The 27,394-nt window shown below is 42.3% G+C and overlaps 1 protein-coding gene and 1 long non-coding RNA gene across 2 annotated transcripts in view; both read left to right on the forward strand.

Moving 5' to 3' along the window:
- The window catches only part of COL22A1 (collagen type XXII alpha 1 chain), a 184,942-nt gene that overhangs the window by 98,808 nt on the left and 58,740 nt on the right, over positions 1 to 27,394 (forward strand). The window contains exons 27-35 of the mRNA XM_087703563.1: positions 1,425 to 1,469; positions 3,165 to 3,227; positions 4,704 to 4,819; positions 5,018 to 5,071; positions 6,910 to 6,951; positions 11,227 to 11,280; positions 11,714 to 11,767; positions 23,739 to 23,783; positions 23,915 to 23,936. Coding sequence (XP_087559689.1) covers positions 1,425 to 1,469; positions 3,165 to 3,227; positions 4,704 to 4,819; positions 5,018 to 5,071; positions 6,910 to 6,951; positions 11,227 to 11,280; positions 11,714 to 11,767; positions 23,739 to 23,783; positions 23,915 to 23,936 — 495 coding nt within the window. The remainder of the gene's footprint in view (positions 1 to 1,424; positions 1,470 to 3,164; positions 3,228 to 4,703; positions 4,820 to 5,017; positions 5,072 to 6,909; positions 6,952 to 11,226; positions 11,281 to 11,713; positions 11,768 to 23,738; positions 23,784 to 23,914; positions 23,937 to 27,394) is intronic.
- On the forward strand, positions 15,628 to 21,388 carry LOC148049114 (uncharacterized). The gene is made up of 3 exons (XR_015695588.1): positions 15,628 to 15,681; positions 17,660 to 17,713; positions 20,927 to 21,388. It is a non-coding gene; the product is annotated as an uncharacterized LOC148049114 (long non-coding RNA).

The raw sequence follows: 27,394 nt of genomic DNA on the forward strand, positions 1-27,394 counted from the left end.
TCTCGTTCACTTTTCCATTCCATTTTCACACAGCCTCCCCCTTTTCCCCAACAGGAGGTCCTGCTCTCTGGCCTGGCTCCCTATAGTTGGTAGAACAGATCTTTCTGTGGTTAGGAAAGGCACAGAGGTAGCAGGATCCAGCTGTGATTGGGAGAAGAGTCCTCTCACACACAGAGTCATAAAATTTTAAAAGCTAAAATTTAGAGGTACTCACCTTCTTTCCAGGCAGCCAACACCCAGAACTACCTTTACTGCCCTTGTTCCAAATGGCCAAGGTCTGGGGGAACTCACCCACAGACTCAGTAGGTCTATTGCCGGCAAGGGAGGATTACCCAGGCCAAGTCCATTGGTCAGGTTAGCTTTGAGTCCTATCTTGGGGTTCCAAATTGTGGAAAGAAATATCCATCTGGTTCAGTTTCCAGCTGGGAAAACGACACTGGAAACATGGAGGCTGATTGGAAAGATGGTTTATTGATGAAGAAGAACCACATGGGCTTGTGGTCCTTAGAAGTTGACAAAATGGATTTGAGAGTGGGATTTTTTAAATATTTTCTTTGTGCTTCGCTCTTGAGCTTCCCTTTCCTGTGCAAGAGCATGTATTCTATTGGCTGTTGTAAGGTTCCTATGGGGTCATGTAGGGGTCATAGCTGGCTCTATAGGCAAAAGAGGAAATGCAAATCCTGTCTGAGTTCCCAGGTTTGGTTGAAGTTTGTACTGCTCTGGGGGTGATGCAATGAGGGGCCTTGTGTTCTGAAAGAGTGTTGGGCAATTCCTATTGTGGCTTAATGGCTTTGTCCTCTGTTGGTTCTTGAGTGAGGGCTACTCTTACCATTCTGCCTTTGTTCGGACGTTGCTGCAAGTAGTTTCAAAACATCCTGTCTCGAACGTATTCCAAATTTCCATTTCTAAAAGGTGGTTTCCTCAGTTTCTGCTTGGGGTTGGGAAACTGGGGTTGTTTCTTGCTTCTAAAAAACATGTTTCTCCATTTCTCCCTTTGGGGAAATATATTATTCTGCCTTTTTAATATTTCCCAAACAATTTCATTCTTCTAGGAGGGGTGTGTGTGCTGACTTTCTACAGTTTTATGTTTATGCTTTTATTGTATTGTAAATCTCCCAGAAAATAAGCATTTTCAAGCAGGCAAGAAGGACTTAAATAACTACCAATAACATTTAATGGCATATGTTTAATATAATACATCCTTCTATGTGCTTAATAAGTGCATGCATAGCATCCTTCACAAATCCTTTTTGTTTTGAAAAAGATTCAAATGTCTGCAATAGATATGGTTCCTTCACAGAGGGGAAAACATAACTAAAGAGAATTTTGCTTTTCTTGTTCATACTTTAGTTTTAGAGATAGGTATGTGAAAGTTTAGAAAACCAAAAAAACCTTGGAAAATGTGCTATTTTGCTATTTTTCAGGGTGAGTCTGGCTCCCCAGGACCCTCTGGCATAGACGGGGAAAGGGTAGGTATTGTTCACGCCAAAGTAGACTGTTAAGGTTAATTTGTTATTTGTTAGATATATAATTACTTTGCTTCTGAATGCTCAAGGCAGCTTACATGGAAATCTCCCTTTATTATATAATCACAATAACATTCTATGGCAGTGTTGGCGAGCCTTTTCAACACCAAGTGCCAAAACGGGAGTGCACGCATGCGTGCATACCAGAAACCGGAAGTGCAACTGCCTGGTGCACATGCGCATCCTGGGAAGATACCTTCTGGTTTCCGATGCATGCTTGTGCACTGGCCACCTGATTTTCCGATTTTTGGTGTGCATGCATGTGCGAAGGCCAGCTGGCCGATGCGCATGTACATACCAGAAACTGGAAAATCATCTTCCCAACGCCGGGTGGCTACTCTTCCAGTTTCTGGCACTCCCGTGCATGTGAAAATCAACTGGCAGATGCACCAGAACCTGGAAGAGCAGCAGCAATGGCTTGTGTGCCCAGAGAGATTGGATTTGGATTTGGATTTTATTCAATTTGTAAGCCGCCCTATTCCCCGAAGGGACTCAGGGCGGCTGAACAAAGCCAAGGGAGGGGAAATTACAAAAAATAAGACAAAGACAATCTTTGCATGTCACTTCCAGCACACATGTCATAGTTTCGCCATCACGGCTCTATGGAAATAGTTGAGCTGATTGTGATTGAGTGGCTCAAGGTTCTCCTTGAAATTGTTATGTGTCAGGGTGGACAATCTGGATTTTCCTGGTCTTCATCCTACAACTGTAACCCCTACTCCTCACTTACAGTGCTATTTCTAAGTGGTCCTTTTATTGAAGCAAAAATCCTCCCCAAAACATCCAGCAGTCAACAGTGTATCTACAGCAGTGTTGGCAGCCACATTAATTGGAAAGATTAAGAGGATATATGCACAAGGCCTCAAAATAATATTTGTGTAACCCATATTGGATGCTAAAAATGAAATGAAACTTTGGCAGAAGTTGCCTAGTAGGATGGGAAAATCATGTCAGAACCAGTGGTGGGATTCATTTTCTTTTACTACCATTTCTGTGGGTGTGGCGTGGTGGGCGTGGTAGGGGAAGGATACTGTAAAATCCCCATTCCCTCCTGATCAGCTGGGACTCGGAAGGCAGAGAATAGATGGGGGCGGGGCCAATGAGTTCTCCAAACTACTAAAAAATGTTCTCTACTGGTTCTCCAGAACTGGTCAGAACCTGCTGAATCCCACCTCTGGTCAGAACCACAACAAGTTGAGTTGTGTGTAGAATGTGTGAAAACACACACACACACACACAAACACACACACACATACACACACACATGTTTGTCAAATTGCTGAAACAATTCAGGGGCACCTAATCTGATTCGCTGCATTTAATTCATGGAGTAATAAAACTCTCGAATGGTTACATTCCCGGGGGGGGGGGGATCAAACTGAAATTTCAAATCAGTAATTTTTTCTACAACTCTACTAAGTAAGTAAGTATCAATTATCTGGACATACCTTTAACAATCTTTGGACCATTATGTTATTATCCACTTTTAATGTCAATACTTTTTAATTATATTTTAATGTTAGTATTTTTTTTAATATAGTGTAAAAACTAATGTGTATTGCTGATGTTTGACCGTAATAAAGATTTTACTTACTTACTTATTTTCTACAACTCTGAGGATATTATATTCCCTTTTAGGGTGAAGCTGGTCTTCCAGGCCCACCTGGTTTACCTGGTCTAAGAGGAGAAAAAGGAAACCAGGTACGTAATCCAGGATGGCTACAAGATTTGGTTTAATTCATGAATGAACGGAAACTTCTACTTGGAGAACAATTGGTATCTGTCAAACTTCTAGACCAGGGCTTGGCAATTAATTTTCACAAGGGGCCACGTTGGAAACTGGGACTGTCAAGGGCCTCCACCATTGACCCACTCTCTGCTGCCCCGCTGTCCTACTGTCCCAAAATAACATAAAGACCCTGTTTTCCCAAAATAAGCCCTCCCTGAATAATAAGCCCCATCAAGTTTTTGAGTGTGCGTGCTAAAATAAGCCCTCTCCAAAAATAAACCCTCCCCCAAAATATTACAGCACAGCAGCAGCCATGAGGTGGCCACACTTGCCATCCCCTGCACCTCAAAAATAATAAGACCTCCCCAAAAATAAGGCCAAGTTCTTATTTTTTGGGGGGGGTCAAAAGAAAATAGGACCCTGTCTTATTTTCGGGAAAACACGGTATAAATTACAAAAAATTATTAGGAAATAACTAATTATGGGCAAATCTTTCTTATTTTGCTTTTCATTACTGCCTGGAAATAATGAACATTTTTCTTGAGGCAATGACATGAATCAATGGCCTTGTCAACGTCTATTGTAATATCCTGAGAAGATCTGAGAAGCGTACCACCATTTATCTTAGGAATGGAGAATGGAGACCCCTCTGCTGCCTTCCAACCTCCTTCTTGCAGACTGTGTTGTGATACCAATTTAAAGGTCAAACCACAGAAGAGCCAAGTCACCCAGAATTTCTTCAAACTTAATGCTCTCCAAGTCAACTCCTAACCCACCCAACCTTTAAATCAAGTCCAGAAATTCCGACCCTGATCACTTCTGAGGCATCACCATCAGACACGAGTTGGTCTTAGCTACTGCTCAAAGTAAAACAAGAAGTGTTTTGCACATGTTTGCACTATATACATGTGCAAAGGTACAACCTCTCTTAATTAATCGGCTTTCTTTCCCATTTCAAAGTCCAGAAATTCCAGCCAGCAAAATTATTGTTCCTTTCGTGCTTTTTAACACGATTTTGAATCTGTTTTGGAAGTCTGTATAGCTCAGCTCCCTTGGTCCTTTTTTTGTCCTCAAATGGACTTGTGCACTAGATTATTGTTGAAAGCAGAAATTGCAGCTGTCATAGGAAAATTCCAATAGAATTTATAGAATCCAATAGACAACAACACAAGCAATCATTCTTACTTTAAGGTCAGAGTTTTATTGTTTCTAATAATTTGGAACTTAAGAAATGAGTAAATATAAAAGATAAATTAGCAGTAATGCACTTACATAATAAGCCATTGCAATGGGTCCAATGACATACAACAGATCCTACAAGGACTGCTATAAATCAAAGGGCCCTGAGCTAATCTTGAACCCTATCATTTATACTTTTCTTCCAACCACATACATGCTTCCCAACTTCACTGTCACTTTCCATAAACACTTGTGTACATTACTTTGAGTTCCTCATTTCCAACGGTTTCATTCTTCCTGTTTTAAACGTATTCATACAAGTGCATGCTTTGCAAAAACATGTTTCACAATTAGCAGTGGTTCTGCAGGATTACAGATGTTCCTGGTAAATTTTGAAACTATCCTAGCTGAAAACTTTGGTTCATATCTCTTCCTTCTGGGGCCTTCTATCACCCATAGGACTTACTGAATCTAATAGATCAACGGGCTATATTTCTGGATTCTCACACAGCAAACAATGTTTTAGATCTATTTTTGCCACCAAGCCTTATCATACAAACTCTTGGGTTATTTGTGTTTACAGGGTGAAAAAGGAAGAGCTGGACTTGCTGGCTTCAAAGGTGACAGAGGAGAAAAGGTAAGTTACCTGCTAACTGGTAAAAATCCCAAGGTTTATACACACACTGATGAATTCATTTGTTTGGAGGTCACATCATTGTTTGTGTATGACCCACACCAGGCCATACATACTTATAGGATTATTAACTGCATTGAACACAGTGGATAGATGATAAGACAGACACCCCCAAATTTATGCTATTGAACATTCAATGATTGGATATTAGAACTGTCAATCAAAGCAAATCCAGTTTCAATTTCAGATTAACCACATTAATTTGATTAAAAATCAAGGTTTTTTGTAAAGATTTCATGGGTTCTTACTTGCAAACCATACAGAGTTGTTCTGACACTCCCCCCCCCCCTTTCCGGCCTGTGAGTAATGCAGACACAGGCTTGGCTATTTGCCACTCTTTAATCACAGGAATTAAAACTCCATTGGCTGAAAGCCCAGACAACATTCTCATGCAAGAAGAGTTGCCAGCAACCCAAACCAAACAGAATGGAAATACAAAACAGACCAGACAAGAGTTCCTCAAGACTGTTACGAACGGTTGTGTCCTGCAAAAGGACCCTTCCCAATTTCTCACTTATATACTCTCTTGGGAGGGGCCAAGCCACAACCACCTGGGCTTGATTATCTCTTATGAGTCTGCCTCCGCAGCTGCAGCTTCTGTTTCTTCGCCCTCCTTTGTCTTGCGTCAGGAAAAAACTGCCTTGAGTCCTCCCCACTGCCCCATGCCTCAGGCACCTCCTGGTGGCCAACCAGCCTCTCTGGTCCCTGCTCTGAGTCTGAACCCTGCCCAGGTCCTCCACATCTTCCATAGCAGATTCATAGGGTTCCTCGCTATCCGAATTATTATTATTAAATGGGGAAAGTACAGACACTTTCAAAATAATGAAATTAGTAAGGCAGGGCTGCCCACTATCATCTCTCCTCTTTATCCTGGCACTTGAAAGTCTGCTAATAAGAATTAGATGAAATTCAGAGATAAGAGGAACTAAAATTAAAAGAGACGATTATAAAATTCCGGCCTTTGCAGATGATTTGGTATTCATTATAGAAGATCTGCTAGAAACAGGAAATAGTTTAATTCAAGAATTAGAAAAATATGGAGACGCAGCAGGGTTAAAGATTAATAGAGAAAAGACTAAAATGATAACTAAAAACTTGAAGGAAGAACAAAATAAAGAATTAGAAAGGATAATAGGACTTCAAGTGACAAAGAAAGTTAAATATCTTGGAATATGGCTAACTGCAAAGTGCTCAACTATAAAAGAAAATAATTATACAAAATTAATGCAACAAATTTAAAAAAAGATCTAGAATTATGGGGGAAACTACAACTATCATTATTAGGGAAAATAGCAGAGATAAAAATGAATGTATTACCGAGACTTCTGTTCTTATTTCAAACAATCCCCATAAAATTAGAGAATTTTTTAAATTCAATTGAACAAGATTATATTAAAATTTATACGGCAAGGGAAGAAAGCCAGAATAAAGTTGAAAGCTCTACAGGATGACAGAAGCAGAGGTGGTATGGGACTCCCTGACTGGGAGCTTTATTATAAAGCAGGAGTGTTAACATGGATTAGGGATTGGATAATGTAGCAATATAAATATGTGATTACTATTTATTAGATTTATGGCAGATCCTCTCCTTATTGGAAGATGAATTTTTATACCATAGTTTACATTCAGATATGAAATTGAGTTTCCGTTTCTTTTTTTAATCTCTCCTTCCTTCCTTCCTTCCTTCCTTCCTTCCTTCCTTCCTTCCTTCCTTCCTTCCTTCCTTCCTTTCTCTCTACCTCCCTACTCCATACCTTTCTCTTTCCCTTTTTCCTTCCTAGGGTGAAATTGGTGCTCCTGGCCTCCCAGGTCAACCTGGAAAAGTAAGTAGAACTGCAGTTAAAAAGCTATAAAGATACCTAATTAATCTTGGTTAGTTTCAATAACTAAGCAGGATTAAAGCCCATTATTTCCCGTTAAGAGTAATCCCACCACTATAGACTATAGACCATATCTGTTTGTTCACTTTGAAAATCACAGCAAGTGCAACTTACCATAAGTGTTTTTCTCTTAAGAAAAACTAAGGATTATAAATGGAATGAGGGGAAGAAATGAACCAATGTTTCTGAAAATCAAAGTTTCTTCTGTTCTTTAAAGTGAAGATGTGCTTCAGTCAGCCAACAGCATTACTTGTTTTGTGTGGCCTGAAGGCCTGTAAAAACAACAACAACATATACTCCTACAAAATGTTGGCATTGTGTTGCAAGCTTTTGTGAAGCATAATTGCACAATGTGTAGCCCTCCATGGAGATGCTGAGCCACAATTCTTGTTGCCTGTCAATAAGTAATGCTGAGCATTGAAATTTGATACATCTGGAGACCTTTGTTATATTTTTGAACTATTTTGAAATAATAATAAAAAAGGAGTATTATCACATATTTATCACTGTAATACAATCAATATTATGTTGTTGCTGTTATTATTTTATAAAGTTGATCCTGAAATCTCTTATTTTCATTTTTTTGCACTTTAGACTACTCTATTTACACCAAGGCCTAGTATTCCTGTAAGTAATTTTTTTAATTCTTTGATGTTCTATGGTTATGCTTATATTTAACATGTTTACGTGAGCAAACTGTATTAAACTTTAAACAACGGAATTTCACGTACATGTACTTTTCAAAAGGATATACATAAAGAACAGAAGCTGATGCAGTTCCTATTTAAAATGGAAAGGAAGATCCTGAAAACATCCATGGAAGACAAGAACTCATAGGAATCTGGGATCTTATAACATCAGACCTTCAATTGGATAAAATGAACCTCTGGAATGGCCAGAGATGATATGGATGTCCACCTAACATGAATAAAACCTACAGGTTCCATCTCTACTTTAGCTCCATCAGCAAGATTTCACATTGCCCATGATAGATCTGAACTGAAATCCAGAGTTTTATCTCTGTAATTTTAGATCATTCGCTAAAAGCAAGTTGACCTACTAAAAAAAAAGGATTAAATCTGTTGATACATCATCATCATTCTGTACGATATACGAAAGGAAAAAAATTACCCCTTGGTTACCAAATCCAGTTTTTCCTTGATCCCTCTATTTTAACAGGTGGAATAGCCATACTTTTGCCAATCTTCTTTTCAATTTGTCTTAAAATATTTCAAAATAAACAAAGAAGAACAATTGAAGGCGGGGAATATCAGGCTGTTTCCCAAGATTACAAATTCCTGCCTTAGTTTCTATAACAATAAGAGCTTCTTTTTATCCTTAGTGTAATCCTTCTCCTTAATCTAATTATTACAAAATATTGCACTTTAGGTAACACTGCAGTTTCATAAGGGATTATAAGCTTGCAAAAGTGTTGTTAATATTTTCCCAAGTGAGCAATCAGATAAACTGTTGGTAAATTAAAGACAGTTCAAATAGTTTGCCTTAATTTAGATAGCTCACATTTCCCTGTCATGTTCCTCTAAACCAGTAGAGGGCAGCAGATGTTCTTCATAAAAATAGTCTATTTAAATTCTCTCTGAAAGTTTTATCTTGTTTATTATCTGTATTGGTTTCCCACCGCAATGAATTGAAAATTAAGTGAATTGATGCAGCCATGTTACAGGTAGTCCTCAATTTATAAACACATTCGAGCCCAAAATTTATGTTGCTGAGTGAGACTTTTGGAAGTGAGCTTTGCCCCATTTACGAACCTTTCTTGCCACAGTTGTTAAGTGAATCACTGCAGTTGTTGAGTTAGTAATATGGTTGTTAAGTGAATCTGGCTTTTCCATTGGCTTTGCCTGTGAGAAGGTTGCAAAAGGGGATCGCATGAACTTTGGACACTGCAACTGTCATAAATATGAACCAGTTGTCAAGCATCCAAATGTCACACAACCATGGGAATGCTGCAACGGTCATAAGTATGAAAACTGGTCAGAAGTGGCTTTTTTCAGTGTTGTTGTAACTTTGTGCTTTACTTAGATATTTAGATTCAGCAAAACCCTTTAAAACAATAGCATAGGTCAGTGATGGATAAACTTTTTCCCATCACATGGCAAAAATGGGGAGACTACAGGGCGTGTCTTCCACAAGCGTTCCCAGACCCATAATTCTATGCGGTTCCACCACAAATCCGTGAAGCCCTTATCCGCGGAGACATAAGCGTGAAGATTAATTCGCGCCGTTCTAAGCGCTAAGGAAAAATGCGACCCTACCGCGCTGACATAATCACGGAGGGCAAATTCGCGCATTCCCAAGCACTCAGTACCCTAAACCTAACCCTAAACCTAACCCTAAACCTAACCCTAAACCTAACCCTAAACCTAACCCTAAACTTAACGCTAAACCTAACGTTAAACCTAACCCTAAACCTAACCCTAACCCTAAACTTAACGCTAAACCTAACGCTAAACCTAACCCTAACCCTAACCCTAACCCTAAACCTAAACTAACCCTAAACATAAACCTAACTCTAAACCTAACCCTAACCCTAAACCTAACCCTAAACTTAACCCTAAAACAAACCCTAAACCTAATCCTAACGCTTACCTTAATTGAAGTCGGCTTTCTGCCGCGGCACCGTTTTAAAGCACCCTTCTGTTGCCACGCTGTTGTCGCGGCGGTGATGACACGCGGTGATGACGTCGCGGTTTTAGCGCCGCGATTTTATCACCGCGATTTTGACGAGCGCAGTTTTGTCGTGCCACGATTCTATGCATGGGTCCCCTGCCCTCTCCCCATTTTTGGCTGGTGATGGAGCCCTTTTTCGCCCTCTCCCAGGCTCCAGAGACATTCTAGGAACTTGGGGAGGGCAAAAATGCCCCCCCCCTCCCAAGGCCCTCCATGAAAAATGGCCTTCCTGGCAACCCGGAAGTCAGTTCCCAAACTTCCGGGTTGTCTGTAGAGCCATTTTTCTCCCTCCGGAGACTTCAGGGAAAACGGCCGAAAATGAAGGCTGAAGTCAGCTGGAGCTGACAGGCCAATGCCTCGCGTGCCCTAACAAATGGCACAGGTGGCACGTGTGCCATAAGTTCGCCCTCACGGGAATAGGTGCTGCCTGTTCATCCACCCTCTTTCTGAGGGGTAGATTTCTGCTACAGCATTTTTTTTCCCACTGTGGAATTTGTGTTTTGTAGTATTTTTCCACTGGGAAAAAAAAAGCACAATATTCATGGACTTTTGGGGGATTAGAGAGTTCGAGATGGAAGCTGTCCAGAACTTTATGATGCTTAATTTGTGTACTTAATAGAACTTCATCAGCTGTACCTGAAAAATGACAATGTCAAGCCACTTCTATAGTGGCTTTGCTAAGAAAACTACAGGAAATTGTCCATGTCAGGCCCAAATACCAGAGATGATACAGTGAGATCTGATGAAGTCCAGTTCTTTGTTTACAGCTAATAGGAGCTGAGGTGGCGCAGTGTTTAGAGTGCAGTCCTGCAGGCTACTTCAGCTGACTGCTAGCTGCAGTTCAGCAGTTCAAATCTCACCGGCTCAAGGTTGACTCAGACTTCCACCTTTCCGAGGTGTGTAAAATGAGGGCCCAGATTGTTGGGGGGCAATATGCTGACTCTGTAAATCGCTTAGAGAGGACTGTAAATGAAGTGGTATATAAGTCTAAGTGCTATTGCTAATAGACAGAATCTTGCCAGACTAAAGTTATAACCTTCTAACCTAACAAATATATCCTGGAAGTTTCTAAGGCTATCCTGAACCTTTTCCTCCCCACCCTATCCAGTTTAGGACTGTGCAGTCTCTTCTTTTGGACCTCTGTGGAATGTGCTGTCTCCACCAGGGGAAATTGCAATCCTACTGCTGACATTCCCTCGCCTCTTCTTCTCCCTCAGTTGCATATTCCATCATAGTCCATGAAGTCACTACAAGTCAAGCTTGACTCTAGGGAGACGCTATTTTTAACCGCTCTCACAAAATATGGAATCAGACCATGTCCCTGCAAAGTTGCCTGTGGCCATTTTAATTAATATGAGTGTCACCTTCGGAACAGAAGAAGCAATTCAGCAACTGGAATGGACTTGAATTTCTATCTCTTCACAGATAGGAGCTGTAGGATTCTGGTGCCATGGAGGCTGTCGTCTTTACCAGTTCTATCGCTCTTTACCTAAACAAACATACAATTCTTTCTTTTACTTACTCAAGGGAGAACAAGGGCCAAAAGGTGAAAAAGGTGATCGTGGAGAACGAGGTGAACCCGTAAGCATATTATTATATTCTTTCTTTTCAGATAAACCAGGGGGGGTCAGCAAACTGCAGCTCTGGAGCCGCATGTGGCTCTTTTTCTCCCTCTGCTGCGGCTCCGTCACCAGTCAGCAACACAATTTTGAGAGGCGCTTCCGGGGGAGGGGGGGAGAAGCACAGTGTGCCAGGAGAAGACTCTATGGCAAGGGGAGGGTTTTCCAGTTGTCTCCACTGTCTTGTTTTGTTATCTATCACAGATCACCCAAATCATGATCTCTGATCTATCCAGTATCAAATACCCTCATGTAGCTCTTAACAATGAACTTTTTCTGGGGGCTAAAAGAACATCTTTTTCTTAGCTCAAGATACTCAGAATCACTACAGTGGAAAAAAAATACAAAAAACTGAGATCATTTATGTGTCTTTTTCTGTCTCTTCCTTTCTATAGGGAGAACGAGGTGTTCCAGGAGAACAGGGTCCGATCGGACCAGTTGGACAGCAGGTACGTTAAGCTAAAACGAAACCACTAAACTACCGTATTTATCGGCGTATAACACGCAGTTTTAAAACTAAAATTGGAAGCTTAAACCCTGCCTGCGTGTTATACGCCGATCTCAGCCTGGCGGCAGCGTCACACAGACTATGGAAGGAGGGGGAGGAGGAGGGAACCAAAGAGAGCTTTTACCGAGTCTGCGCCCCACAGCCAGGACCGTCCTGGCGCCTCCAGCCGCGTTTCTTCCTGCAAAGCCATTTGGGCAACCCGAGAGTTCCGCTTGACGCCAGAAGGGCTTTGCAGGAAGAAACGCTGCGTTTCTTCCTGCAAAGCCTTCGGGCAACCCGAGAGTTCCGCTTGACGCCAGAAGGGCTTTGCAGGAAGAAACGCGGCGTTTCTTCCTGCAAAGCCCTTCGGGCAACCCGAGAGTTCCGCTTGACGCCAGAAGGGCTTTGCAGGAAGAAACGCGGCGTTTCTTCCTGCAAAGCCCTTCGGGCAACCCGAGAGTTCCGCTTGACGCCAGAAGGGCTTTGCAGGAAGAAACGCGGCGTTTCTTCCTGCAAAGCCCTTCGGGCAACCCGAGAGTTCCGCTTGACGCCAGAAGGGCTTTGCAGGAAGAAACGCCGCGTTTCTTCCTGCAAAGCCCTTCTGGCGTCAAGCGGAACTCTCGGGTTGCCCGAAGGGCTTTGCAGGAAGAAACGCCGCGTTTCTTCCTGCAAAGCCCTTCTGGCGTCAAGCGGAACTCTCGGGTTGCCCGAAGGCTTTGCGGGGAAGAAACGCGGCTGGAGGCGCAAGGACGGTCCTGGCTGTGGGGCGCAGACTTGGTAAAAGCCTCTCTTTGGTTCCCTCCTCCTCCTCCTCCTCCTCCTCCTCCTCCTCCTCCTCCTCCTCCTCCTTCTTTCTGGAGCCCCTTCCTCAAAGATTTGGTACCAAAGCAATGGCGGTGAGGAAGTTGTGTCTTTTGGATTTTGCACTGTTGTCTTTTCAATAGTTCTCAGACTGGTTGAACCTTTAGCAGCTGGGGTGATATTCTTTACTACAATTGGATGTGTTGGACAAATCTTAAAAGATGAAACTTTTATTAAAACGTTTGACTTAACTTAAAAACGTCTTCCTTTTTCTTCTTCTTCTTAAATATGATTTATTTATTATTTTTACTTCAGAAGTTGATGACCGTTGTACAAACTAATCCAACCTAAATGTAGAGGAGGAGAAGAAGGGGGGGGGATTTAAAAAGAGCAGAGGGAAAAAGAAAAGAAAGCATGAAGAAAACATAAAGAAAGGGATGGGAGGAGGGAAGGAAGGAAGGCACTTTATGTTGAAACAGAAAAATATTATATAAGGAAGAAAATGGAAATAACTTTTTGCTCAAAGAGGTGTTTTTTCATTTCATATTTGCCTTTTAAGAGGAGTTAATGTTATAATTCATGTTCTAATGTTATAAATTTTAATCCAACATTAAGTTCCGAGCTTCCAAGTCATTTATTTTTAATGAAAAAAATTTTTACTCAAATTTTTGTGTTAAAATGGGGGTGCGTGTTATACGCCGGTGCGTGTTATACGCCGATAAATACGGTAGTTCATATATTGATAAAGGTAAAGGTTCTCCGCACATGTGTGCTGGTCATTTCCGGCTCCAGGGAGTGGTGCTCAACTCCGTTTCAAAGCCGAAGAGCCAGTGCTGTCCAAAGATGAGTCCATGGTCATGTAGCTGGCATGACTCAACATCAAACGTGCACGGAACGGTGTTACCTTCCACAAAGGTGGTCCCTATTTTTCTACTTGCATTTTTACATCCTTTTGAACTGCTAGGTTGGCAGAAGCTGGGACAAGTAATGGGAGCTCACTCCGTTACAAGCTCAGCATCTTAGCCACTGAATCCCATTGATGTATATATGATAGGGTGATACAAGCTATTCATAGGATCACTGCTTAAGACATTGATACACCTAACCTAAAGTTCTCTTGTACTGTCTGAATTGGCAATCCCAACTGAGCTGACTTTTCTGTATGGGTTGGCATGCTTAGCCCATGTGAGGAGATGGCCATCCCAAAGCTTCAGGAAGACATGCTCTCTTCAGTGGTCTCCTTCAAAGTCAGATGACCAATAACTAAAACTGATCTTTAAGAGGTTTGCAAGTTAATATCCATTTTTTCTCTCTCTCTCTCTCTCTCTCTCTCTCTCTCTTCTCTCTCTCTCTCTCTCTCTCTCTCTCTCTCTCTCTCTCTCTCTCTCCCTCCCCTCCCTCCCTCCCTCCCTCCCTCCCTCCCTCCTCCCTCTCTCTCTCTCTCTCTCTCTCCTTCCCCATCTATGGAGAGAAATCACAATGGTTACACAATATGGAATGAGCTTTGGAATGGAACTGATTCAGTGGGGATAAATATACATAAATATAATAAGGTTATATTGATTTTCAAAAATAATATAAAAACAAAATCAATTGTTTATAGAAACACGTAAAAATTCATAAAAAAGTCAAATACCCTAAGATTAAATGTGTATATATTGTTTCCATAATTCCAAATAATTATAATCATCAAATCAACTTTTCAGTGTTTTTTTTTATTTCCACTGAAAATAAAACACACACACACACACACACACACACACACACACACACACACACACACACACACACACACACACACACACATATATATATATATATATATATATATATATATATATATATTATATATAATATATATATATATATGTATAACCATGTGTACTTGAATATAGAATAAGCAAATGTTGTAATTTGTCACTCATTTTGATTGAATTTAAGATTCTAGGAACAGCTATTGTTAATCACGGACTTCATAAAGACTTCATGCTTTTCCAGTATATAATTAATTGCTGGTCATGGAAAGTCCAATATAATTGTTATGCTCGCTATGAACAAACATATCAGAGTAATTAAATCTTCCATATATATATATATATATAACTTTATGAGGAGCCGAGGTGGCGCAGTGTTAGGGTTCAGTACTGCAGGCCACTTCAGCTGACTGTTATCTGCAGTTCAGTGGTTCTAATCTCACCGGCTCAAGGTTGACTCAGCCTTCCATCCTTCCAAGGTGGGTGAAATGAGGACCCAGACTGTGGGGGCGATATGCTGACTCTGTAAACCGCTTAGAGAGGGCTGAAAGCCCTATGAAGCGGTATATAAGTCTAACTGCTATTTATTTCTTCTTCATTTTTTTCAACAATTTTCTATTTGTGTTTGAAAGTATCGTCTGTGTCTTGGTTGACCAGGTGATTGTGACCAACAACATTATAACTTTTGTTCTGCATCTTATGGTTATCACATCTCCAAGTTCATTTATGTGGATTGCTGAGTAGGAATGGATGCCCTTAACACTCTTCCTTTCCTTCTGCTTCTGTTCCTTTTGAACAAATAGTAATCCTTTAAAATCAGTTGATAAAGACCTAAGTATCTCAGCTTGATGCTCTGGTGTTATTATCTTTTGGTGAATGAAAGCAAGGAACAGCAGTATTTCCCTTCAGCCATTAAAGGTCCTCCCACAGCTATCTTGGCACGGGTTCAACTTGCTTTATTGACTGCCTGAGCTTCTGCATCTTTGACTCTTCTGTCTACTAGACTGAACCCTTGTTTCTTGTCTTTAGGGCCTGAAGGGACAAGAAGGGGAAGTAGGTCAACCTGGACCTCCAGGAGAAATTGTAAGTAGCTGCCTTAAGAATATTTTTTTTTCTAGGTAGATCAAGGTTGAACAAACACTTGGATACTTAAGAGCCTTTCCATACCTCAACCAGGGTCATTGTTGCAATGTTGATATTGGGAATCAATGATGGGTATGAGCATCAATATATTCTTCAAACCTGTGGCTATGGTTTATTTTAACAGGGTACCCCTGGACCTGCAGGACCACCTGGACCACGTGGTTTGCCTGGGAATGTGGTGCGTATACGGTGGCAAGGAAACAGCTTTTTATCTGACAGAAGAGTAGAGTAGTTGTGAATTTGGTTACCAGCTAAATGCACACTGATTGTTCTGGTGGCACAAGTTCGTCCCCTTTGAGGAGGATACAATTTTACCTCCATCAACTGCACCCACAACCTGCATTATTTCCTCCTTGAAACCTATTCTCCTCCTCCTCCTCTTTTTCTTCTCCTCCTTCCTTCTTCTTCTTCTCCTCCTCCACCACCTTTTTCTCCTCCTCTTTGTTTTTGTTCTTCTTGTTATTCTACTCCTCCTCCTCCCCCTCCTTCTCCTCCTCCTTCTTCTCCTCCACCACCACCATCTTTTTTCCTCCTCCTTATTCTTCTTGTTCTTCTTGTTCTTCTCCTTCTTCTTCTCCTCCTCCTTCCTTCTCCTCCTCCTCCTCCTCCTCCTCCTCCTCCTCCTCCTCTCCTCCTCCTCCCCCTCCCTCCTTTTCTCCTCCTTGTTCTTCTTGTTCTTGTTCTTCTGGTTCTGTTTGTTCTTGTTCTTCTCCTCCTTCTTCTTCCTTCTTCTTCTCTTCCCCCTCCTCCACTTTTTTCTCCTCCTCCTTGTTCTACTTGTTCTTCTCCTCCTCCTCCTCCTCCTCCTTCTCCTTACTCTCCTCCTCCTCCTCCCCTCTCTGCTCCTCCTCCTCTGCTCCTCCACCCTCTCTTCCTCCTCCATTCTGTGGGAACAAGTCATCTTCCCATTAAAAGGAAAGGAATTTTGTGTAGGAAAATGATCCTTGCTGTCTTCCTATCCTCTCCACTTATTCCTCTCCACTTAAAAAGAGTGGTGGGACTTCGGTCACATTCTCTGAAAAAGGATTGGAGCCTGTTGTAAACATGCAAGACACAAAGCTATATTTTACTTCAACACGCAGCTGCAAGGATGTCTTTAATTGCTCTTGGATGAAAAAGTTCAGCATTTGCTGCTCAATGTAGCATACAAATATTTATGATCAACAGTTAACGGAGATATTTTTTTTTAATGGGAAATGATGTACAAATGTCACAAAGAAATAAATGTGGGAGGTTTAATAAAAATGCTGTGGCATAATATTCACAACAAGTAATTAAAGGGATGGTTACAAACTATTTCCATTAGTTTATTTATTTGTTCATTTATTTATTTGCATCCTGCCTTTATTATTATTATTATTATTTTACAAATAACTCAAAGTAATTAACATATCCAACACACCTCCCTCCTCCTATTTTCACCACAACAACCCTGTGAAGTTGTGCTGGGCTGAGATATAGTGACCAGCCACGAGTCACCCAGCTTTCTTTCGGAGTTAAGGCAGGGCTAGAAATCACAGTCTTTTGCTGATTGGTCCATTTCAGGCCTAAGGAGAAACCAGAACTCACAGTCGGGGTGGTATTCAGCCGGTTCAGACTGGCTCGGGTGAACCAGGAGCTCCGACTGGGCCTGCCCACCCACTCCTGCCCTATCCTGTCCTTTATTTCCTGCTTTCAAGCTCATCTCAGTTGCGCTGCCCAGCTGATTTCCCCCACCCCAGTTGTTTTACTTACCATTGCTGACTTGGAAGCTGAGCAGCTGAGCTTCTAAATGCCCCATTTTGAGTGCTGCGTGCGGGCGCAAGCCACACATATAAAGCACTCTCTCACCGAACCGGCTTTTAAATCGACATCAGTCCACCACTGCTCATGGTTGTCTTGCTTTCTACCAGGGGTATCAGACTCCATCGTGTCACACAACGTACTGTGATGTCTTTTGCCTTTTACAGTGCCAGGGTGGGCATGGCGTGCCTGTATCCCGCCCGCAGGCTGCGGGTTTAACAGGCCTGCATTAGACCAAACTGGATCTTTATGTTGATTGTTGCAAATAGTCTATTTAATTTTTTTTCCCCACATGCCTGAATCAAGTCCATATAACTCCCGATCAACTTGTTCATTAGCAAAATTTGATTTGTTGCATATTATTTCCTTTACAGGGTATACCAGGAGCTGCTGGTCAGCCAGGAATTGATGGGCAAAAAGGAGAAAAGGTGAAAAGATGGATCCACAGCTAAAGTGTAATGATTATTTGCAGGAGGGAAAGGGTGAGGGCTAAACATTAAAAGGATTACAGGTAGTCCTTGACATGAACGCACTTGGAATGACCATCCCTAAGTCGTTAAATGAGTTGTGCCTGATTTAATGATCTTTTTAAGCATGCGTAACGTTATTAAGCAAATCACCATGGTCCTTAAACAAACCATGATATCATTAAGCAAATCTGACTTTTACTATTGACTTTGCTGTTGGAAAATCCCTGGGAAGGTCGCAAATGGTGATCACATGATTCTGGGGTGCTGCACAACCATTGTAAATACACAATAGTTGTCAAGGGTTCAAATTTTGACCAGGGGACACTTGGGTGGTCGTAAGGGTGAGGAGTCAGTTTTTTTTTCCAGTTTTGCTTTCATAACTATGAATGGTCACTAAATAGAACTGAGTATTTACTGGCCCGATGCCCTTCCTGTTGCCAATGAGGAGTTTTGTTCGGCAGATATATTCTCATTGTGCCCAGAGAGAGAAATATCTATCTCTACCTAGGATCAAACTCACAGCCTTCTGATTGTGAGGTTGTGAGCTCCGTTTACCGACAAAACCGCGAAGCCCTTATCCGTGCCGACATAAGCACGGAGGGCAAATCCGCGCCGTCCAAAGCGCTAAGAAAAAAGGTGACCCTAGTGCGACGACATAACCGCGGAGGGCAAATCCGCGCCTTCCGAAGCACTCAGCACCCTAACCCTAAACCTAAACCTAACCCTAAACCTAACCCTAAACCTAAACCTAACCCTAACCCTAACCCTAACCCTAACCCTTACCCTTACCCTAACCCTAACCCTAACCCTAACCCTAACCCTAACCCTAACCCTAACCCTAACCCTAACCCTAACCCTAACCCTAACCTAACCCTAACCCTAACCCTAAACCTAACCCTAAACCTAACCCTAAACCTAATCCTAACCCTAACCCTAACCCTTACCTTAATTTAAATCGGCTTTCTGCTGCCGCGCTGTTTTAAAGCGTCCTTCTGTCGCTGCGCTGTTGTCGCCACGGTGATGACGTCGCAGCTATAGTGACGCGGTTTTGTCGCCGCTATTTTGATGAGCGCGGTTTTGTCGGGCCACGGTGAGCTCCACCTCTAGGCCACTGCACCACTCTCAAGGACTACCTGTATAATATCATCAAATGCCACATGTCATACTTGGCATCAAACATTGTGATGCTGGTACGTAACGGTGACATTTGCCTGATGAAATTACCATGTAAAGGGTCATCATTTTGGCTTGCTGAAGATACTGCTTAAATAATATCCAAACCTTATTATGCATTAAACAAAGCAGTTACCCGTACACTCTTTTATCTCCTCTAGCTGTTGTTGTGCATGTCAAATATTGTCCTGTATTAGCCGAACAGCAGTAAGCAGGGTAGCAATTAGTACTCTTCAGACAGTTTTATTAGCTGAGCCGTAGCAGATAATGCTAGAGCTATTGGTTGTAAATTAGGCAGAGAAAGCTCTGCAGGGGGGGGGTACCACTTCTTGTAGTTTGTAGCTGTGGCTTAAACACAGCGAAGAAGAGAGTGTCTTATAGTGTAAGGCCAAAGACATCAACAATATCCAGGCTGGGGAATTGTAATCCAAATAGCTGCCTGTAGGACAAGGAATCAGGAGGAATGAAGGATGTGAAGTCAAAGGAATGCAGGTCTAACATTGAGAAAAGGATTTTGAACCTTTGTAGAATTAGAGGATTTAATGCCTTGTCCTGTAACAGCCCTCCTTAGCCAGCAACGTGTTTTAGGGCCTCCAGGTTCCCAAGTTGAAGATTAAACTCCTTATTCTCCAAATTGGTAATCATCACCTTCAATCATTGGGTCTCAGTCATCACTCCCAAGAAGCTCATAGTATATTTGTGTTGTGTTGCGTGGAGCTGGTGGCAGACTCGGACGATGAGGAGGTTGGGGAAGAACTTGGGCCACTTCTGGAGCCTGGGGAAGGCTCTGATGGATGATCTGCATCGGACGCAGAGTTAGAGACAGGGCCGTCTGACATTTCACAGCCACCATAGAGGCAGCTGCCTTTGGAGGCTGAGATGAGCGAGGAGGAAGAACAGCTGGGACCTGTTCCAAATGCACATATGCACAGAGCAGTTAGGAGAGGTGAACAACAGAGGACAAGGAATCGACTCGGGAAGCAAAGCACACATGGTTGCTGAATGTTCCCTTCCTGCCTAAATAGAAGGAAAGGGGAGTGGTTGTCGTAGGAGGCAACAGTTCGTATTTCTGAAGATTTTGCTCATTGTTTTTTTGTGCCACAAAGACTGCTTGCCAGGACTTAATTTGGCTGGGAGCTCATGGCCTTGCAATTATTGGAAAAAAAACCTGATAAGATCTGTTACTGCAGTTAACTTCTTGAAGGACTATTGCCTGGACTTTTCCGTGGATGAATGCAATTGATTCACAAGGGGTAAATAAAGAGGGGCTTTTCGTGACAAGGAGTCTGTTTCTTGCTTCTGATAAGGCTGGGTCAGAACAATTTGCTACCTAACTGCAGGCTGAGACTGGAGGGGCGAGCGGCTACCAGGCCACAACATAGCCTGAGGGATGTGTTTTCCACATCCTACATTCACCCCATTGGTGGTTTCTTTGTTACGCAAGTAGAGAATGGATGGGTAAACCAAATAAATTCCATGTTTGAAGGAAAGCTGGCACAATGAGGCTATTGAAAGTCCATGTGATGTGGAATAAATATTTGCAGTCCAAATAGCAATAGCAATAGCAGATTTTTATATACCGCTTCATAGGGCTTTCAGCCCTCTCTAAGCGGTTTACAGAGTCAGCATATTGCCCCCAACAACAATCCGGGTCCTCATTTTACCCACCCCGGAAGGATGGGAAGGCTGAGTTAACCCTGAGCCGGTGAGATTTGAACCGCTGAACTGCTGATCTAGCAGTCAGCTGAAGTGGCCTGCAGTACTGCACTCTACCCACTGCGCCACCACGGCTCTTGAAGTGCTTATATTGATCTCCACAAGGAGCAAGTTTTTAGAATTTTTTTTCCTTGGCTTCTCTATTTAGGATGAGCAGGTGACGAGCAATCCAGAGCCTCCTAGTTAAAATCCTTAATGTTGACGGAATGAAATAAGTAGAAGATACTGCCTGCCTCGTAGTCTGTCCTAATTGTCCTCTTATCCCCATTGTCTCTTCTGCAGGGAGAACCTGGTAAGGAAGGAAACTCAGGTCCACCTGGGCCTACAGGTGAACCAGGAGCTGTTGGAGAACCTGGATTGCCTGGAAAGGGTCAGAGATGGAGAAAGGGTAAAATTTAATTCCTAAACTATTTGTGTAAGCAAATGCTTACTTAAGAAGGCTCTTGAGACGCCTTTGGATTGCAAGTCGATCAAAACAGTCAATCCTAAGAGAAATCAACTCTTACTGTCCTTTGGAAGGGCAGATGCTGAAGTGGGAAGCTCAAATGCTTTGGCCACCTAATGAGAAGAGAGGACTCCTTCAAGAAGACCCTGATGTTGAGACAGACGGAACGCGGGAGAAGAAGGAGATGGCAATAGCAGTTAGACTTATATACCGCTTCATAGGGCTTTCAGCCCTCTCTAAGCGGTTTACAGAGTCAGCATATTGCCCCCAACAACAATCCGGGTTCTCGTTTTACCCACCTCGGAAGGATGGAAGGCTGAGTCAACCCTGAGCCGGTGAGATTTGAACAGCCGAACTGCAGAACTGCAGTCAGCTGAAGTAGCCCGCAGTGCTGCATGGATGAGATAGTTAAATAGTATCATCCACACAATGGATATGAATTTGGGGAGACTCCAGGAGACAGTGGAGAAAGTGTTTGTGTGTCTGGCATGCCATGGGCCTTGGGGTTGGGAAAAGTCAGGCATGACTTAGTAACTGATCAACAAAAGCTTGTCAGTTTTGGAATAAGTATAAGTATAATCTTTATTGTCCTAGTACTTAAGTACAACGAAGTTGGTTATTTTACAACAAATGATCTGATTGAACCAATTACTCATTTTGTGAGTTATGTAATTCCATTCCACAGTATTCTCTACTACTTAGTCATTGGTTTACCTGAACAATTTTTTTTAAAAAAAATGCATTTTCAGCTGTCATCCTATGAACTGTCGCTCAGAAACACAATATCAGGGGGAGAAAAAGCATATTAAAAAAGACTAGGTCGGAAATGCTTCTACCATTATTCATTCCTGTCAAGTTTTAATTTGATTGGGTTCTGTGTATCCTCCTGCTTCCCGGCAACCATCGGAGGAAAGAAAATGAAATTGGAAGAACAATAGGTTGAACAAATTATGAAATTAAAGACGAAAGCACAAAGTTTGTGAACTCTCGCAAACACAATTCTCTGTAATTCAATGGTTGTGTTTGCCAATGATTTAGCGATTGACATAGCTGCTTTTCTGGGTCATGAACTACACTGAATCAGTGGTGGGTTCCTACCGGTTTGGCCCGGTTTGGACAAACTGGTAGTGGTTTGATGACCTGGGTTGCTGGAACCGGCAGTGACCCAAGCCTGCCACGCCCCCGAACCAGTTCTCCCAGTGGCGCCATTGGTGCCGCCATCTTGTTTTTTTGCTTCTACGCATGGACAGAGCAACTTTTATTGCACAACCATGAGCAAACTGGCAGTAGAGACTGCCAGAACCCACTCCTGCACTGAATCATCAGCTAACCCAATAAGCTGTGTTTGTAGAAGTGTTATGCCACACATACGCACATACTTGCATGCAAAACACTAAATAAAGTTAATTTATATAATTTTGCTAGAGGCGTAAATATAACAAATTGAATGTAAATATAAATGTCCCATCAAGACTACGTTGAGTAACTTGTCTATTATTTCAGGATATAATTTCCAAACAGAAATGTTTTCCATTGCATCTTAAGTCTATTAAATTGAGGGTTTCTTTGTAAGATATTAATCCCCCAAGGTCAGTGGTGGGATTCAGCCAGTTCGCACCTATTCGGGAGAACCGGTTGGTAACTTTCTAAGCAGTTCGGAGAACCGGTTGTTGGAAGAAATCGTTTGTTTTTCCCCACTTTACAGGGCTAATCCTGTAAGGAAGGCAGGAAAGAAACATTCTGGTGTTGTTTCTAGCCTAATCTTTATTGCCCTCCTTACAGAAACTGCCTCTCCAGTTAACCCTTATTACCATTGTAACAACTAAGGCGAAGTGCCCATCAACCTGAGTGACATTGACTTGGCCACGCCCACATGATCACATGACCACAGAGCCCCACCTACCCAGCTGGACATTAGGGCAGAGAACTAAAACGGTCGAATGTGAATCCCACCACTGCCCAAGGTTATGATTTCATCATCATTTAACAACCCCATAATCCCTTGCAGGGTGGAGTCTGGGCAACTGAATGGAGCTAGCCAAGTGTTTAATGGCCAGATGCCCTTCCTGTCGCCAATGCAGAGTTTTCTTCAGCAGATACCATGTTTCCCCGAACATAAGGCAGGGTCTTATTTTCTTTTCACCCCCTGAAATAAATGCTTGGCCTTATTTTTGGGGAGGTCTTATTATTTTTGAGGTACAGAAGGTGGTGAGCGTGGTCACCTCATGGCTGCTGCTGTGTTGCAATTTTTTGGGGGAGGGCTAATTTTTGGGGGAGGGCTTATTATAGCGCATGCGCTCAAAAACCCAATTGGGCTCATTTTTCCGAGGAAGTCTTATTTTCAGGGAAACAGAATATATTTTTCATTGTGCCCAGAAGGAGAAATATCTGCCTCTATCTAGGATTGAACTCACAGCCTCCTGATTGTGAGGCTAGATCTCCACCTCTAAGCCACCACAACACTGTTAAGGGATTATGATTTGTTCTTTGTAAATGGGGTCCCCCGCCCCCACACATGTCAGTTCTTGAGAGTGAGCAGGTTCAGGGCTGGAATTCGGGTTCATTTTCAGAGGTCTAATAAATGGATGTATTTGGCTTTCCAGTTGGGATGATGGTGTTAACTTCTTTTACATCTGTGTGTCTTTCTAGGGGGAAAGAGGTCCGCCAGGTCTACCTGGACCCTTTGGGCCTAAGGTGAGTACCTGCTTTGCCATTCAATGATAAACGGAGGTGTGTTTCCTGCTTTCAGAAGAACAGGTCCGGTCAGACATTATTTCAGGAGGACAGAAGTGAAAGATGTCATCTATTGCCTCTATCCTACTCAGATATGAGGTCTCTCAATCAGATGTAATGGCTTCCCAGCTCTGTTGGTGCAAAGAATGCTGTTCTCCTCCATGTCTGGATACTGCTGGGCTTCTGGCCAGGGCATCTTCTATTATGTTCAGCAGAGGAACAACAAAAATACCCTCCTTCCTTCCTTCCTTCCTTCCTTCCTTCCTTCCTTCCTTCCTTCCTTCCTTCCTTCCTTCCTTCCTTCCTTTTCCCTAATAGCCCTTCCTATTGCTTGGATTAGCAATAGGAAGTGTTATGAAACAGTTTTCCTATTTCCTTCCCACCAGTTTTCAGAAGACCTTCCCACAGAAGGCAATAGAACCAGAGGTGGGATTCTACCGGTTCGGACTGGTTTGAGTGAACCAGTAGCTCTGACTATTAGCTGGGAGCGAACCAGTTCGCTCTGACTTGGAAGAGGGCCCGCCTGCCCGCCCTTGCACTATACACAGTTCCTTTTCGAAAGCCCAGCTAATCGGCGTGGCGGAGTGGATTGCCGCGTCTCAGCTGTTTTCCTTGCCAGCTGTAATGCGGAATGTCAGTTTTCTGTAAAGAGTGCCGTGACCCGTCAAAACCGCACTCGACTAAGCGGCGCCCGATTAAACCGCGTCGCTGACATCATCAACAGGGCAACAACAGCCAGCGTGGAGAAAGAAGGGTGCTTAAAATAGCGCTTTGAAAACAAGCCGATTCAACTTAAGGTAAGGGTTAGGTTTAGGGTTAGCTTTAGGGTTAGGTTTAGGGTTAGGGTTAGGTTTAGGGTTAGGTTAAGGGTTAGGGTTAGTTTTAGGGTTAGGTTAAGGGTTAGGGTTAGGTTTAGGGTTAGGTTAAGGGTTAGGGTTAGGTTTAGGGTTAGGTTAAGGGTTAGGTTTAGGGTTAGGTTAAGGGTTAGGATTAGGTTTAGGTTTAGGGTTAGGTTAAGGGTTAGGTTTAGGGTTAGGTTTAGGATTAGGTTTAGGGGGGTTAGGTTTAGGTTTAGGGGTTAATTTTAGCATTTACAGCGTGCTTCTGTCTCCACCCTGTTGTTGCCCTGTTGATGACGTCAGTTACATGGTTTTGTCGAACGTGGTTTAGTCGAACGCGGTTTTGTGGTGGAAGCAAAGAGTGCAACGTGTGGGCAGTGAGCATGCACAATCAAAGCACACACTCAGCACACTGGTTGTTAAACTGGTAGAATCCCACCCTTGAATAGAACCTTTGTGTGTGAGTGATTGATTGAGGCAAGGGAATCCACTAATCACAGACTTTGATAATAATGATACAAGAGAGCTGGCAATCATTGCAGCAAACTAGAGCAAGGGATTGAAATCTGGAAAAGCTTCATTTTCAAGCATTTACAAATGCAAGCAATGAGATCTCATAGACGCAACACAAAAACTTTGATAATGTAGTAGGGGACAGCTTTAAACATAGCAGTGGTAAAATAATTGGGGGCTGATAATGAAATGTCAGTTTTACCTCTGAAACTGGAACTCATTTTTAATTGCAAAATAGAAAGCCATTTCAGGCTTGTCAGTGGAAATATTGATTTAAAGTTGAAGGGTCCCATCACAGATGAAAAATAATTGGGCACAAATTGGATGTTTTTTTCTGAATGGCTTATAATCTACTTCAAGTGAGTGCTTATATCTTGAGAAGTAACAGATACAATTTGTTTTAAAAAGAACAATGTGAATCTTTATAATAAAATTTTAATTACATTATATACAGCTAAATAAATTCAGCATTTTCATAATTGTGCAATATAGGTGTTACATATTCTTAACAATGCAAGATAAGTTCATTAGGCTTACATTTCAGTGTAGTTATACCCACATACTACAATAGCTCATCAAACCTTTGTAAAAACCAAGAGCAAAATTATTTTTTCTGCTAAATTCTCCAGTAGTTTAATAATTAAAAAAACAACAAAAAACAAGGAAATAATGCTGAAGATAAATTCTGTCTATTCTGCCCGGTAAGGACATTATTTGCAAAAAAAAAATATTGTAAATTTAAAGAGGCATTCATGTAAAATGCATGAATGCATAAATCTGTATATTTCCACAACTCTTTGTAAAAATGAAAATATAGGAATAATATGGAATTAATTTAAAATTGGAAAGACAAAGCACAGTAAAAATCACCTTAATCATATCTAGCCATCCCTACTTCTATTTCTGTAGTTATGTATGTATGTATGTATGTATGTATGTATGTATGTATGTATATATGTATGTATGACGCGGTGGCTCAGCGGCTAAGATGCTGAGCTTGTTGATCAGTACGGTCAGCAATTTGGTAGTTGAAATCCCTAGCGCCACATAATGGAGTGAGCTCCCGTTACTTGTCCCAGCTTCTGCCAACCTAGCAGTTCGAAAGCATGTAAAAAATGCAAGTAGAGAAAATAGGAACCACCTTTGGTGGGAAGGGAATAGCGTTCTGTGCGCTTTCAGCGTTTAGTCATGCCAGCCATAGAGACATCTTCGGATAGCGCTGGCTCTTTGGCTTTGAAATGGAGATGAAACCGTCTCGTAGAGTTGGGAACGAGGGAAACCTTTACCTTTATGTAAATATGTTTATATTAATGAATTATTTTTTTTGCATTTATTTATTTCCTTCCTTCCTTCCTTCCTTCCTTCCTTCCTTCCTTCCTTCCTTCCTTCCTTCCTTCCTTCCTTCCTTCTTTTCCTCCTAACATATAACAGGATGAATTTCAAAGAATAACCTAGTAAGGTTCCCCAAATGCCATTTTGTTTGGGGAGTGGAAGGGGTTGTTGACTCCTTGCTGACTGCTAGTGAAGTTTGGAACAGTCCCTGCCATTTTCTTGGCGAGAATTCAGCAACGGTTGGCCATCGCCTTCTTCCTAGGACTTGAGGAAGAGTGACTGATCCAAGGTTCTTCAGCTAGCTTTGTGCTTAAATCAGGATTAGAACTCAGTCCCCCAGTTTCTAGTGTGGAGCCATTAACTCTACACCAAACTGGTTCTGCATTAATCGTAATCTGAAAAATGTTTAATGCACAGCCTCAGTTTAATAAATATCTATGGAGATTCTCAAACTTAAACACTCAAAGAGCCATTAGGACCCGTTTCCCACTGAAAAGAAAACACCAGGAACCACAAAGGTCCTAACTGGAAGCCCCCTGTTCAATTCTGGAGCTGACTGGAAGTTCAGTTTCCCCCACCATAGAGTCTCCTCCTAGCGTGGCGTACTTTTTCCTCTACCTGTCATAACCAGAAGCCCTATCAATTGTGGAGACAACTGGAAAACTCTCCCCTTGCCATAGAATCGTCTCCTGGTGTATTGTGCTTCTCTCCCCCCCCCCCCCCCCCCGGAAGCTCCTTTCAAAATTGTGGCGCCGACTGGTGACGGAGCCGCAGCAGAGGGAGGAAAGAGCCACATGCGGCTCCAGAGACACAGATTGCTGACCTCTGACTTAGGTCATGGTTGCCCGAAAGATGCTTTGTCAAGAGGCAAGTAGACTTACTTGCTTT

Source organism: Thamnophis sirtalis, unplaced genomic scaffold, assembly GCF_051295495.1.
Source record: "Thamnophis sirtalis isolate CommonGarterSnake01/CBP01778 unplaced genomic scaffold, rThaSir2_p1.2 scaffold_2, whole genome shotgun sequence".
Classification (NCBI taxonomy): Eukaryota; Metazoa; Chordata; class Lepidosauria; order Squamata; family Natricidae; genus Thamnophis; species Thamnophis sirtalis.